At 34.2% G+C, this 13,354-nt stretch overlaps 2 protein-coding genes across 6 annotated transcripts; one reads left to right on the forward strand and one right to left on the reverse strand.

The window, feature by feature from the left end:
* Positions 1 to 1,455: 1,455 nt before the first annotated feature.
* Positions 1,456 to 2,321, forward strand: LOC107013802 (oleosin 18.2 kDa-like). The gene has a single exon (XM_015213678.2). The coding sequence runs from the start codon at positions 1,713 to 1,715 to the stop codon at positions 2,166 to 2,168; it is 456 nt and encodes a 151-aa protein (XP_015069164.1). The 5' UTR covers positions 1,456 to 1,712; the 3' UTR covers positions 2,169 to 2,321.
* Positions 2,322 to 3,737: 1,416 nt separating this feature from the next.
* LOC107015225 (signal recognition particle receptor subunit beta-like) lies at positions 3,738 to 11,716 on the reverse strand. Of its 5 annotated transcripts, none has more exons than XM_015215425.2 (8): positions 11,481 to 11,715; positions 11,171 to 11,189; positions 9,894 to 10,076; positions 5,593 to 5,675; positions 5,429 to 5,515; positions 5,074 to 5,222; positions 4,839 to 4,970; positions 3,738 to 4,479 (listed from the first exon to the last, which is right to left on the reverse strand). In XM_015215425.2, the coding sequence occupies exons 3-8, from the start codon at positions 10,036 to 10,038 to the stop codon at positions 4,290 to 4,292; spliced, it is 786 nt and encodes a 261-aa protein (XP_015070911.1). In that variant the 5' UTR covers positions 10,039 to 10,076; positions 11,171 to 11,189; positions 11,481 to 11,715; the 3' UTR covers positions 3,738 to 4,289. The 5 variants fall into 5 exon arrangements, with proteins under 5 accessions (XP_015070911.1, XP_015070910.1, XP_027771565.1 ...); XM_015215424.2 differs by having other exon boundaries at positions 11,171 to 11,217; XM_027915764.1 differs by adding an exon at positions 10,167 to 10,260 and having other exon boundaries at positions 11,171 to 11,715.
* Positions 11,717 to 13,354: the final 1,638 nt, after the last annotated feature.

Below are 13,354 nucleotides of genomic sequence, written 5' to 3' on the forward strand. Positions count from 1 at the left end.
TCTTTGATGGGCCTTTTATTCCATACTATATTCTTTTTTCATAAGTATTATAAAGAAAATTAAACAATTTTCTATTACGTAGCAGCAATTTTATCTATTAATAAAATCTCAATTTGCTCAGTAGGGAGTCTGCACCTATTGCACGCATTGTGGGCCACTATACGGACATACAAATATACGTTTGTATAAAAAAGAAAATGTCATATGCCAATTAGGGCAGATCAAAGATAAGAATTGATGTGATGCTGAAGAAGAATTGCACGTGATATCTTAATTGAATAATGGTGAGTTAGTTCCACTTTTTAAGTCGAATTTGGGTATCAAATGTCAAAGATTTTAAGGCCACTGGACCTTATTTGTCAACTCAATGCTGCTAGGGACGGTAAAATTAACTAATGAAAAAAAATGTCTCGCTTAAATTTGGGTGAGTTGAATAAGGCATAATTGAACAGAAGTAATACAAACTTTGTTAGATTATGTAAGTATTTCTAGTTTTTCAGTTAGATAAAAGTGTTACTTAATAGAGTTTAGAAACAAGCATACAAACCAATAATTTACAATTGTTATTTTCTTGAGACAGAATGTCAAATTTTTTTAGATGAGTTATGCAATTATTGAAAAAGAAATCTGGGACTACAGTCTACAAGGATGCACCTTGCATGGATCCTCTAAAGTCCAGTTAGAATCCAATGCATAACATTGTCAAAACAGCCCAATCCAGCATCATATTATAGGAAGGCCCAAAATAGCTCCCAAATGTAGCCCAATAGGCCCACAACAGAATAACCCTCCAATTCCTGACTAAGCCCATTCACTAGCCCATATTTTTAGTAGGAAACATATAAGTAATGTATTAAATTTTTCTCATACAATAACAACAAAATTTTGGAAAAACTATCTAAATACACATTTTATTTTACATAATCTCTAAAATTTTCAACCATTTTAAAAAAATCAAGAATATTCTCTCGAATTCATCGCTCTACTCTTGTTAATATATTTTTATCCCTTCTCGAATACATCCCTCCTATCTCTGATGTATCTTTTCCCTATGTATCCGAATGTCTGCTAATGTATCTGGAAGTCCAATGATGTATTTGAATGTCCTATTCTTTCTCTAATACATCCCTCCCCTCTCGATACATCTTCACTTCTGTATTTGAATGTAATTTGATGTATTCGAAATTCATAATTTTTTAAAAAAAAAATATAATTCAAAAAAGAAAAACAATATGAAATTTATCCAAATTATACTAAAATTTTTTAACAAAGTACATGAATAATTCAATAGTTTAATTCTTAACAGTTTATTAAAATTGTGAAGATTGAAAGTCAGAGAGATCCAAATGCACATATTAATTCACGATGACCAAAGTTTAAATTTATTTATACTCAAGGGACTAAAAGTGTTAATTATTGTTTTCCTTTTTTAAGTGTCGAAAATCCCTCAAAAAAACACAACAGCAGAGAAAAAGCCAAAATCCTAAAACAGACTCTTTACTTTCAAACTCATCTCTCTTTCTGCTAATATAATAAATCCATTTTTTTCATGCAAACTTTCTCATCAACATCTGTCACTCTTCTCCACGCGTCCATTCTCCTCTTCCTTTATATTCACTCCCACCTCCTTCCATTTTTTCTCATCCTCAATTCATTTCAATTAATTTTATTTTATTAAATAAATTCAAATTCGACGTTCTCCACCACCGTCCATGGCTGAGCAACACTCCCGTACCCAGCAGCAGCAGCAACAAATTCACCCAACGGAGGCTATCAAAAGCCTTCTTCCTCAAAAAGGTCCTTCTAAATCTCAAATCCTTGCCGTCGTCACTCTCTTCCCTGTCGGTGGAGCTCTCCTCTGCCTCGCCGGACTTACGCTCGTCGGAACTCTGATCGGACTTGCCGTCGCTACTCCTGTCTTCCTGATTTTCAGTCCGGTTTTAGTCCCGGCGGCACTGACAATCGCACTGGCCGTTACCGGATTTTTGACGTCCGGTGCGTTTGGGATAACGGCGTTATCGTCGTTATCGTGGATGATTAATTATATGAGGAGAATGAGGGGAACAGCTGGAGAGCAGATGGAGCATGCGAAGAGGAGGGTGCAGGAAGCTGCGGGGCATATGGGACAGAGAACAGGCCAGAAGGAGACTAGTAGAATGCGTGATTGAGATTTTTAATAAATCTGGACTACTCTTTTAAGTTCTGTGTTTTTTTAATCATAATCTAATATATGTGTATGTATCTCTTTTAAGTGCTTAATTTTGCAGCGTTTTGATTTTCTAGTACTGTAATAAAATGCGTGAGCCTTTTTGTTTTTGGTATCTTCTTTTCGTTGAATGTCGAATTTTGAAAATTGTTTAACAAAGCTATTCATAGATTAGTGTAACTGAGCGAACAATTTAACACAATGACTAACATGGTAGAATTTTGGAGGATATCAAATGCACTTTTTTAATCAACTAACGTTCACAATATAAATTAGGTCCATTAATGTATTAACTAATTTTTCATATCATAAATCATATTTATATGTACTAATATTTTTTAAATAAAATATGTTACTACTAACCAATATTTAAGTAATATTCTGATCTTCATATTCTATTTCTTCAAATAACTTGTGATCAAAATGCTCATAATGCATAAATCTATAATGAAGTAAAAAATTTCTTTTTTTCTGAACTGTGCAATGGCTGTGCGATATTTGTGCAAAAAGTGTGACACACATGAAGCGAGTGTAATGGTTAAATATCTGAATATTTATGATTCAGACCTAAAAGCACAAACGAACTTAACAACTGAGACCCTTATGATTAATAAGATTAAAACCTTCGTTAAGTGCTTATCGTTATGCTTCATGCTCTTTGCCAAATGTGTAATTGCGTGGGTCCTTGATGGTTGGAGTGGTTCATCTCCCTTGCTATGGTATATATGCCTTGGTGATAGCATTGAAGTATTGATTAGCAAGATTGTTCAAATGGATGTATTTGGAGACGAACAATGAGTTCAAATACCATTAAACAAGTCAAAAAAAAACATTATTATACACTAGTGATTCTTAAACCATAATGTCTTTTTTTTCTTTTAAATTCTTAATGTTGCTCAGATAAATGATTTTTACTTCCACATTCTTGGATCTCCTTTGTATATCCTTTCCATATTTTGATATGTTCTGCTTGAGTCAAGGATATCAAAAATAACCTTGTTGCATATAGACCACCCTCTCCAAACCTCGTAAATAACCTTGTTGCATATAGACCACCCTCTCCAAACCTCGTAAATAACCTTGTTGCATATAGACCACCCTCTCCAAACCTCGTATGTAATTGTTGCTTGAATCTCCAGGAGTAAGTTACCTTCATATTGTCTATTATTTTCAGTTTGTGTTGCAAACTACTGAAGTCTATTCCAAGGGGAAAATATGTGAAGCCTCTTTTAGAAAAGGTTAAAAAGGCATTAAAACATAAATGTATCATTTAATTTAACCTAAATTAGCATCTAAGTAGACATTTAAACTTACTTAAGACTAAATAAGTGGATACATAAATGAGATTTTAGTGGGGAGTTGTTTCTCCCTTTAACAGAAATTACAATGCACAATTCAAACAGCCAAACTTCTAATGGGAAACGAAAGACAACATTCAAAAATTCTAAACATTCTTCTACACAATGGAGATATTAAGTACTTAATAGAATAATCGAGGTGTAAACAAAGAAAGAGTCAACAATAAGATAAGTGTTCAATTGTCAAGAAATATTATCTTCACACATCGCTCATCAATATATCGATGAAGGATGCAAATCTTGGCAGAAAAAATGCACTCTTTGGAACTCATTATCCACCAAGTTTCAAACCATATGCCAAATAGTGTTAGAGCATTTCTTGGTTTTTAAAAGAAGTGCTATTTGACATCTCCAATAGTTCAAATGTATCAGAAGCACACAAAAAAGAACATCTTCAATGTCGCTAGCAACACATGGAGAAAAAGGAATTCAATGAAGAAAAATTATGCACAGGAATGTCCTTTGCCATGAAGAGCAACCAGCACAAAAATAAAGGGAAGTAATCAAATCCACTGACAAGATACTCTAGGCACAACAAACATAATGTTTAGGTGGGGATTGCCAATAGAACATAAGGAGAACTCTTCAAATTCCTATCCCTACTTCGAAAATGTTCCCCAAGTTGATGTTTTTTCCCATCTATCTGATAGTATTTTCAGCTTCCCGGACCAAAAATAAAAGAGAAGGAAATAAAAAGGGGCCCCCGTTTGCTTGAAATACCATAATCAAGGTTTCACATTCTCCCTAATGAACTTCTCCAGCTGAGAAATCTCACCGGTTAGACCAGAAGCTTCAGCAACAATTACTCTGTTATGGCATTGAGAAAAAGCAAATGGTTCTCCAGGTACACCAAGCGTATATTCATTAGAAATATCTGCATCAGACACGGCAGTTCTTGATGTACGAAGCTTGTCGCTGGATCAATAAGAAAACAAACTAGTTATAAAGCAGAACACAAGAGATAGCACTTCAGTTTTGATGTTTTTGCAGTGGTTATGATTCAGTGAGCCACCAAGTATATTAGCAAATAAAGCATGCAACAAGATTTCATGTTTGGGAAGGTTTTCTAGGCGTAAGCTTGTTTAATGATATTACCAACAGTATATAAAGAGTGTTGCTGTATATTACCAAAAGGAGAATAAAGCATGCAACACAGTATTCCACCGTGGAGAGGTAAATTTCAACTCTTCAGAAGGCGGTTCTGCCTTTATATGTACGTATACAAAGAAATTGGTGTTAGTTCCATAATAAATGCATGTACAGTGTACTCTTACATTTCTTTCTCCAGCTGTTTTCTGATGAATTCTGTTGTATGTGCAGTTACTTTGTCAACCTTGTTGCAAAGGAGGAGTACTGGAACTTTTTTCTTGACCACACTTGCCTTTGTCAAGATCTCATATAAGTACCTTCATGCAAGAGGAATTATACAATGTAAAATTCCGCTGTGAGATACCAATACAAATTAACAACTGCCAATGTAAAGTATAAGCAGCAACAAATGATCAGTACTCTGAAGCAGGACGGCAGTTTGGTAAAAATTCCACCGAATCCACCACAAACACGACGCCAGCTGCTTGAGGCAGGAAATCATCTAGTTTCGGCCTAAGACGAGAGTGCCCAGGGACATCAACAACATGAACAGGCTTCAATTTCCCTTTCTGCAGCAAAACCAAAACAAGTCGTATGTAATGTGAAATTCCATTCACAGATGAAGGAATACAGTAAATCAATTACCAAAGAAAAAACTGATAGACCATCAGCAATTAATAAGATCCATCTTTCCCTTCTAAAGGTATAGATCACAAGGATGCATGCAAAATGGTAGGGCGGAAAAGGGGAAACAAGATAAGACAATGTTCATTACCTTGTCTTCTTCAGAGTGTAGTATAAAACTGCCTTCATTTGGTTCCATTGACGTCACGGTACCCTGATGGGCTGAACCATCTCTAAGCTAGTATATGCCAGCACATCAAGATCAGAACAATTTAACTTTGAAAAGATTATATAGGTCACATGTCAGAGAGTTACCTGGTAAAAAAGATATGTTTTGCCGCTTCCACTTAGCCCAGTGAGTACAATGGTGTTAGATGCTGTACCTTTGAACAAGCGAACTGCAGGCAAAGAAGTAAACAAAAGGAAAATCTTCAAATTTTGGCCTCCAAAGAAAGTCAAAATAGATGAGCAAACAATCTAAAACTAATACATTAAGTCATTCATTGAGAATCATCATAGTGAACAGAAGAGTGATATAGAAATTACAAAAATGTGTGGCATTAAAGAGGACAAAAGAAGACAAGAAAATGATAGAAAGAGCCCACTAAGCCTAAAAACATTTACATAAAGAGCCCACTAAGCCTAAAAACATTTACATAAAGAGCCCACTAAGCCTAAAAACATTTACATAAAGAGCCCACTAAGCCTAAAAACATTTACATAAAGAGCCCACTAAGCCTAAAAACATTTACATTCTTCCCTTGAAATCGGTGGGCAAGGAAAAACATCTTTTTTCTTTATGTTCTCCGGTAAGTTACAACAACTACACAAGTATACCACAGCAGTTCCAATTGAACTAGTGCCAGAGGCGGAGCCAGGATTTTATATCTAGTTCTGGACCTTAGAACCATGACTTTAAGTGCTAACGAATGGGTTCTAAATTTATTGTGTGAGCAGCTTATAACCATTAAAACTCCCATTGTTTGCATCGGTAAACAGAAGTTCCCAGCTCAACTGAAATGATACCTGTAAAAGGTAATTCAGTTCTTTAGTTTGGGGTAGATAGTTTTAGATGGCTCCTACTAGCTCTAACCGCACGTGCAAGTTCCCCCGCATATGGCTAAGTGGTGAAGGCCCTTTCCTTCGCGCTTGGTAAGCAATTCATTCTAGCCAAGCTTACTGCTAATCTATCCAGTAAAGCCAAGCTTGCAGGTTTCCCTGCATGTAGCTCGTTTTCTATAACTTCTACATATTTGTGTGAACTAGCAGACCGATCACTAAGTGAGGAAACTCCCTCCAGCATTAGGGAACCCTTTCGAACCGGTTAACAATGAGCGCCACTATTCATGCCCAGTATATGTCATACCAACTAACACATCCAACGGCACACTCATAGACAAATGAAATTCACTTCTCAAATGTAAATTACTAGCCATTCTGTAAAGAAAATTAGAAAAGAAAAACTCTTATTAAATTTGGTTCTTATCAACATACAAGAAGGCTCTTCATGAAAGATATCTGTAACTTCATGGAATATGATGTTTTTGTTTTATAAATAATTGAGTATGTTTAATTATGACATGCTCACTATGAATACTTTAATAATTAGCATAATGATTCTCAACTTTGAACAAAAACATAATCGTTAAGAATATTGTACATAATTATTCAATTCCTTTGCTTTTAACCCACCACTTAAAACCAGAGCTGAGTAACAATTTGAGTTTACTTATTCTGAAATACAAAACACTAAAAAGAAATGGAACATCAAACAGACAAGTGAATAATACACCAGAAAACTGAAAAACCACCCAGAAGAAAAGTGGTCAGCAATTTCTCTCCTGAAAAGCACCCAGTACATAGAAAGAAAGTTTCTCGCATTAAAACAGAAAAGAATCTGTTTTCAATCACTGGAAAAGGACACACATAAATACCCAGCAAAACATCAGCATGGCTCAAATTGGTTGCTGAAGAATGACGCCCAGAAAAGTTTCCAGAACAACAACTGGAACTTCAATTAAAAGGAGGAGGACTTCTAAGAAGAGAAATTGGAGCCCAGGATGCTGCCCCGCTAGCATTCATGCTGGTCCTTCGGAAGGAAAGAAACAGAACAGGGTGTTGCCCCGCTAGCTCGGGGGAGAATGATTATTATATTTGAGGAATAACCTCTCATTTCTAGCTTCTTTAGGTGCACCCATGAAACTCCAAATTGTATAGAAGATTGTGTCTTATGCGGCAGATCCTCTTCTTTCGATATACTGCTTGTGTGAGGAAGATTATTCCACTACGTATAAAATTGTTTAACCTTATAAAAAGGGGAAGGGGAAGAATATTCTCCTTGGGAAGATGACTAAAAGTTCAAAACTCAAAGGACACAATAATTAGGTCTCGATCTATTTGAAGAGAATTAAAGAAGGGAGAAAAGATCTTTTGAGAACAAGTGATTGGAAATTCAATGTTCAAACAAATGACTCCATACTCAAACCTTGACACCATAAAGAAAAAATAAAAATGAAAATATGTTCCCATAAATTCTGATAGAGAATTCAATATTTAGAGGAGGAACTGACCTTAGATTCATCATCAAGGGGCGCAATGAATCGTTTATTTGAAAACTGTAAGAACGATTTTAAACACGGCAATAAGAGTCAGCCCATCAGGATGATCACAAAAGGAGGTGCATCGGGAGCAATTACGTAACACATTATAATAATGCCGCTCGAATGATCAATAGAAGTAAGAGAGGGCCGCCACAACGGTCATTAGAAAGAGACATTTACAATAGTCATACTTTGCTTCATTAAACCTATGAAAACAAGAAATTCAAGACGAACAAGCAGCTTAAGGCCTATCACCTATAGGTAAAGCTACTGAATTGAGTGAATTCTATCAAAATTGTCGAGACGGTAATATCATAGAGAACAAGAAGAGGAGAAGATTTTTCCAGGAATGCTGAAAAATTGTCAGAAGAATGCTAAGGCAAGATGGTGTCACTGAATGATCCCCAAAAAGACACCCTAAAATAATCACCCGAAAGAGAGAAATAATGCACTCGTCAACAGAAAAAAAAATTGGGCAGACAGATGGCATATAACCACTCGCTTGTGAGTAACAAACTCCAATACCATGTGGAAAAAAAAAAGAGAGAAGAAAACAACGCCAACATACCTAGTGTAATACTACCAAGTAGAGTCCGAAGGAAAAGAGAGAAAAAAACGCTTACTGAATTTTGTTACTAGCAGTATAAAATAGGACTCATCATGTGGGAGGTTTAAGCTACATGAGATATGGGAATTTTTTTTTTAAAAAAAAAGGTATAAAATAGGACTCATCATAATTGTGTTTCCAATATCCTCCATTTTTATAATGATATTCGACTTTGTATAAATTTCTTGAGATATTCGAGAAAAACGGTTTGATGCGTGAAGATGTAACACATATATTCAAGTAGAATGGTTAAAATAGAGAAATACTACAGGAGTCTTGTGTTTTAAGGATATGTACACCAAAGTGAAAGCAAAAGTCCTACAAACGGTTGCGAGCTCATGTCCCAAGTTGACCTCCAAATATACATGACCCAAGGTGTTAAACCATAGTGAGTAGGTTTCAGAGGGACGAATTAAACCCAAAATCACATGTAAAGAAGTTGTACTGGAGGACCTGTAATCTTTTGGAACCCATACATGCTTAGTGAAAAGTAGGGCAACTAAAAGAAAAAGATTAAAATTGGTGATACCAATACATTAGGATGTTTTAATCATATTTAAATGTATATTTAATCCATTGCTTTCTAGGAGTCTTTTAGTCCGGCCAGAGATATACATGCCAGTAGAAAAACAGAGAACTTCAATAGTCTTTTATTTTTAGTTTTGTTTTGAAGAAAATTGCATTGAAATGATCTTAAAAGGAGCAACATGAACCATTAGATATCATATATCCGATCCCAACATGTTCAGGAAATCAAGACATAGTTATTATTATTTTAATAAAAATATTCCTAATGATAATTTTCCTATCGGAAACAGTCTTTCTACCCCACAAAAATAGGGGTAAGGTCTGCATACACCTTACAGTTCCCAGACCTCACTTGTGGTATTACACGAGAATGTTATTGTTGTTGCTATTCTTAATGATACTTTTGGTTTCTGCCAAAATAGTAAGAGTATACTACAAAACATGCTTAATGATTCATTCAATTATCTCTTCTTTACATATAAGTAAAGAAAAAAACAAGTCCTAAATCAGCTATTGAAACCCCAATTCTAACAAATGATGAGAAAGTATTGTAGGTTGATGGCTTGCAAAAAGAAAATTATTTTCTAGAAAAATAAGCAAAGTTATATGCTGATTGCTCAATGTCAACAGAAGATTCATATAACCAATCGCAACAAATTTGGAACTGAAGTGCAAATGACTAACAGAAAGAGCTCTATTTTTGTAGCTTGACTAAGATATGCTGACTGAGCTATGTAATCAACATTTTGCTACCAGACAAAGGTCCTTCAATTTTCCATGTCAAACTCAGAAATCCGAAAATTCAAACAAATTCGACACACACATGAGAATTGAGAAACCAAATGAAATCTCTAACCCCAAGCGAAGTTTTAAGAGCTTACTGATTAACAACAAAATGAGAGTGGATAATACAACTCCAACAGCAACATACAGTTGAACAGGAGGTATATCATTGATGAATTTTTCAGCTTCATTTACCCATTGCTTCATTTGAATCTTCAATTGCTCCACTTGCTCCTTATCCATTTTTCCCCGAAAATTCTTCACTCAATTTAATCTTTCCCCTATGAATTACAACAAACCTAATTCCAATTAAATTACAAAACAGATACAGATCGTAGTATAACGTAAATAGAATTGAAAATCGTTGGAACCTTATTGGAACGGCGAAACCTCACTGTTTAACAGTACTTTATGTAAAAATGTCCAAAGAGTGGCTTCATTTAAAATTGATCAAATGTTCGATCGCTGTTTAACAGAGCTTTAAGTATGGCTACTTCAGATGCAAACAGATGGTTACTGCAGCTTTTGCTTGAAAACAAATCATTGTATTTACTTGGCAAATCGTAAACTTAAACAATCGCTTAAAATTACCTCTTATATCGAAAGTAATTCTCCGGTTAAAAAAGAAATAAACAAATACAATTTGCATTTCAAGGGGGCTAAATCCAAGAGTTTCCAACAAACAAAATAGGATGTAATTACATGAGTGTTGAAAGAAAACTACACAACAAGGTAGCCAAAAGAAATTGAAACATGACAAGCTAAGATATGAATCCACACCAAGTGAACATGAAGTGAACCTTACAAACAATAATTGAGGCAGAGTGTATCATTTACTGAACAAATATTTTCAAGTAATACAACAAATCTGACAAAGAGTTGAAACTAATATTACTATTGAAACTAATACTACTAATGTTTATAAGACAATGGCACGAACAGAAGAAAAAGAATGCCAAATAATTTCCAAAATTTAACATCAGTCGACTCAAATGAGTAGACTCGCGAGAAATACGAAGTTAAACATCATTTTTGAAACCCATATAATCAACAATCAGATTCAATCAAATGGATGGAGAGCGCAAACGCAAGCAAGGAACTCATACACAAAGGACTCCACTAAGAAAAGAATGTGATAGAAGGCGTTGCAGAAAACTTAAACTAAAATGCGTTCCGAGTTCGAACAGAGAATATTAACACGTTGAAATACTCAAGCCATGATAAGAGACGTAACAAATTGTCAAGAGAAATGATATGACATGTTGCAACAACGAAAACCACATCCTTACTATGTAATCTCAAACACACAAAAAATACTGCTATCTTCAGAAATTTAGCTCTACAACAGAAAATAAAAGAAAGGAAAAGAGATAACCTCTTCCGGAGCAGCAAGACTGAGACGATGATGACAAGTGAGGTTAACTCGAGCAAGCAAAGAATCGATACCAAAGAAAAACAAGATCTTAGTTTATCGTAAAAATCTATTGTCCCCAACTTCTCCAATCCTCAAAAACGTTTCCTTAATTGGGAAGAGATGAGGCCATTTATAGGAGAAGCTTGTTCGATTTGGGGGGAATCCGTTTGTAATTTTTATTTTTTTGAATTCTTCTGCTATTTTCGAAGCAACAATGAAGGGGATGGGAAGTTCTGAAAAAAAGGAGGGAAAAGGGGACGTGAGGGCGTACTGTTGTACTGTTGAGGCGAGGAAGACGACGTGTATAGTACGCCGTTTACTGTCGTATCGCCGTTTGCTTTGTGGCTGATGTTGACGGGTCAGAGTCGCGTTTTTTGCCGGACTGATGCGTCTGGGGAAGAAACGCGTACGCTATTTCCGTTGTACACTGTTGGAGAAGAAGGACGCGCCCGGTGGGGGTTCTGGGTCTCGCTGCTGTGAGGAAGACGTAGAGGGATCGGGTCAGTTTTAGGCAGTGGGCTAAAGTTATGGGTTAAGAGGAATCTAGTAAAAGCCCTATGTCCTTTTACGTGGGCCAAAAACCAACTTACATTCACAATATAAATTAGGCCCATTAATGTATTAACTAATTTGTATAATTTGTTTCGGTAGGCATATACAAAAGAATTAATTTGTATAATATATATTTGTATAAAGAGAAAAAAGAGAGAAAATCGAAAGAAAATTGGACAATAAAAGATCTGTATTTATATAATCATAAGTGTATAGAACAAAAATATATGTAGTTGTGTTTATGTAAAAGTGAGAGAGGCAAGCGAGATCTGGAATAGGGGAGAGAGGATAACAAAAAGATATGTAAAAAAATTCCGATCTTCGTATTATATTTTTTAAAAAAAACTTGATCAAAATACTCATGATGTATACATCTAAATGAAGTAAAAACACTTGTATTTTTTTAACTGTGCAATGGTTGTGCCATATCTCTGCAAAAAGTGCGTGCGCAAGTATAATGAAAATATATTTGAGTAAAGAAAATATCAAGTGTATTTTTAGCTTTAAAAACTAGTGAAAGTATATTTGCGAGTCCTATTAAATACGTTAAGAATATTATTGATCCTTTATTTCGTATAAAAAAAATAATATCAACGTCTTTATAAAATTCATGAGATTTAGTACCAGTATGGACATACAATTTTGTTATTATATTTCAATTGTATTCAATTGTTTAATTCAATTTTAAATCGAAGATCTAAACAACTAAAAAAAAAGTGATCTTCATATTCTTTTTGTTTAAAAACACTTGATCAAAATGCTCATAATGTATACATATAGAATGAAGTAAAAATAATCAATATCTTGTGCTTCATTAGAAAACTTTCAGAATCATCTTCATGCAAAAGCTACGATGACAAGATAAAAGGAGTGATCAATGGATATTATATTAAACTCTCAAATTTTACCTTATCATATGTTCTAATAATTTTAGAGATATATTCATAATAAAAATAAAATAAAATATAAAGTGTATTTTTAGCTAAAAAAAAATAGCGAAGGACTTGCGAGTCATGTTATATTATTAATTTATTACCTATAAAAATAATTTCAAATGACCTTGCAAAATTTTTGAGATATAATAACATTTGGACATAAAATTCAATTATTGTGATTTTTTACCTTCATTTTTTTTTTATAAAAAAAAGACTTGATTAGACATAGTAGTCAACTGTTTAATTCAATTTGGAATTGAAGGTCTAACCAATTTTCAAGTAAGAAATTTCGATCTTCATGTTCTTTTTCTTTCAAAAATTTGATCAATTGATCATAATATATACATTTATAATGAATTAAAAATACTTATTTTTAAAAATGTGCAGTCTATTCATTTAGAGATATGTTTGAGTTACAAAAATTTATACCGATTGTATTTTTATGTTAAAAAACTAGCAGAGGACGTTTTGAGCCATATTTAAGGATGAAGGAATATTGATTGTATTGAAGTGTTAACCTAATAAGGGAATACATGGGAGATATATATAGGAGATATAGGAAGGAGTACTAATCCTAATAGGACTAGGATTAAGGAGTACTAATCCTAATAGGACTAGGATTAGTACACAGTAAATACTAATATTATTTAATACTATT

This window comes from Solanum pennellii, chromosome 3 (assembly GCF_001406875.1).
Source record: "Solanum pennellii chromosome 3, SPENNV200".
Lineage (NCBI taxonomy): Eukaryota > Viridiplantae > Streptophyta > Magnoliopsida > Solanales > Solanaceae > Solanum > Solanum pennellii.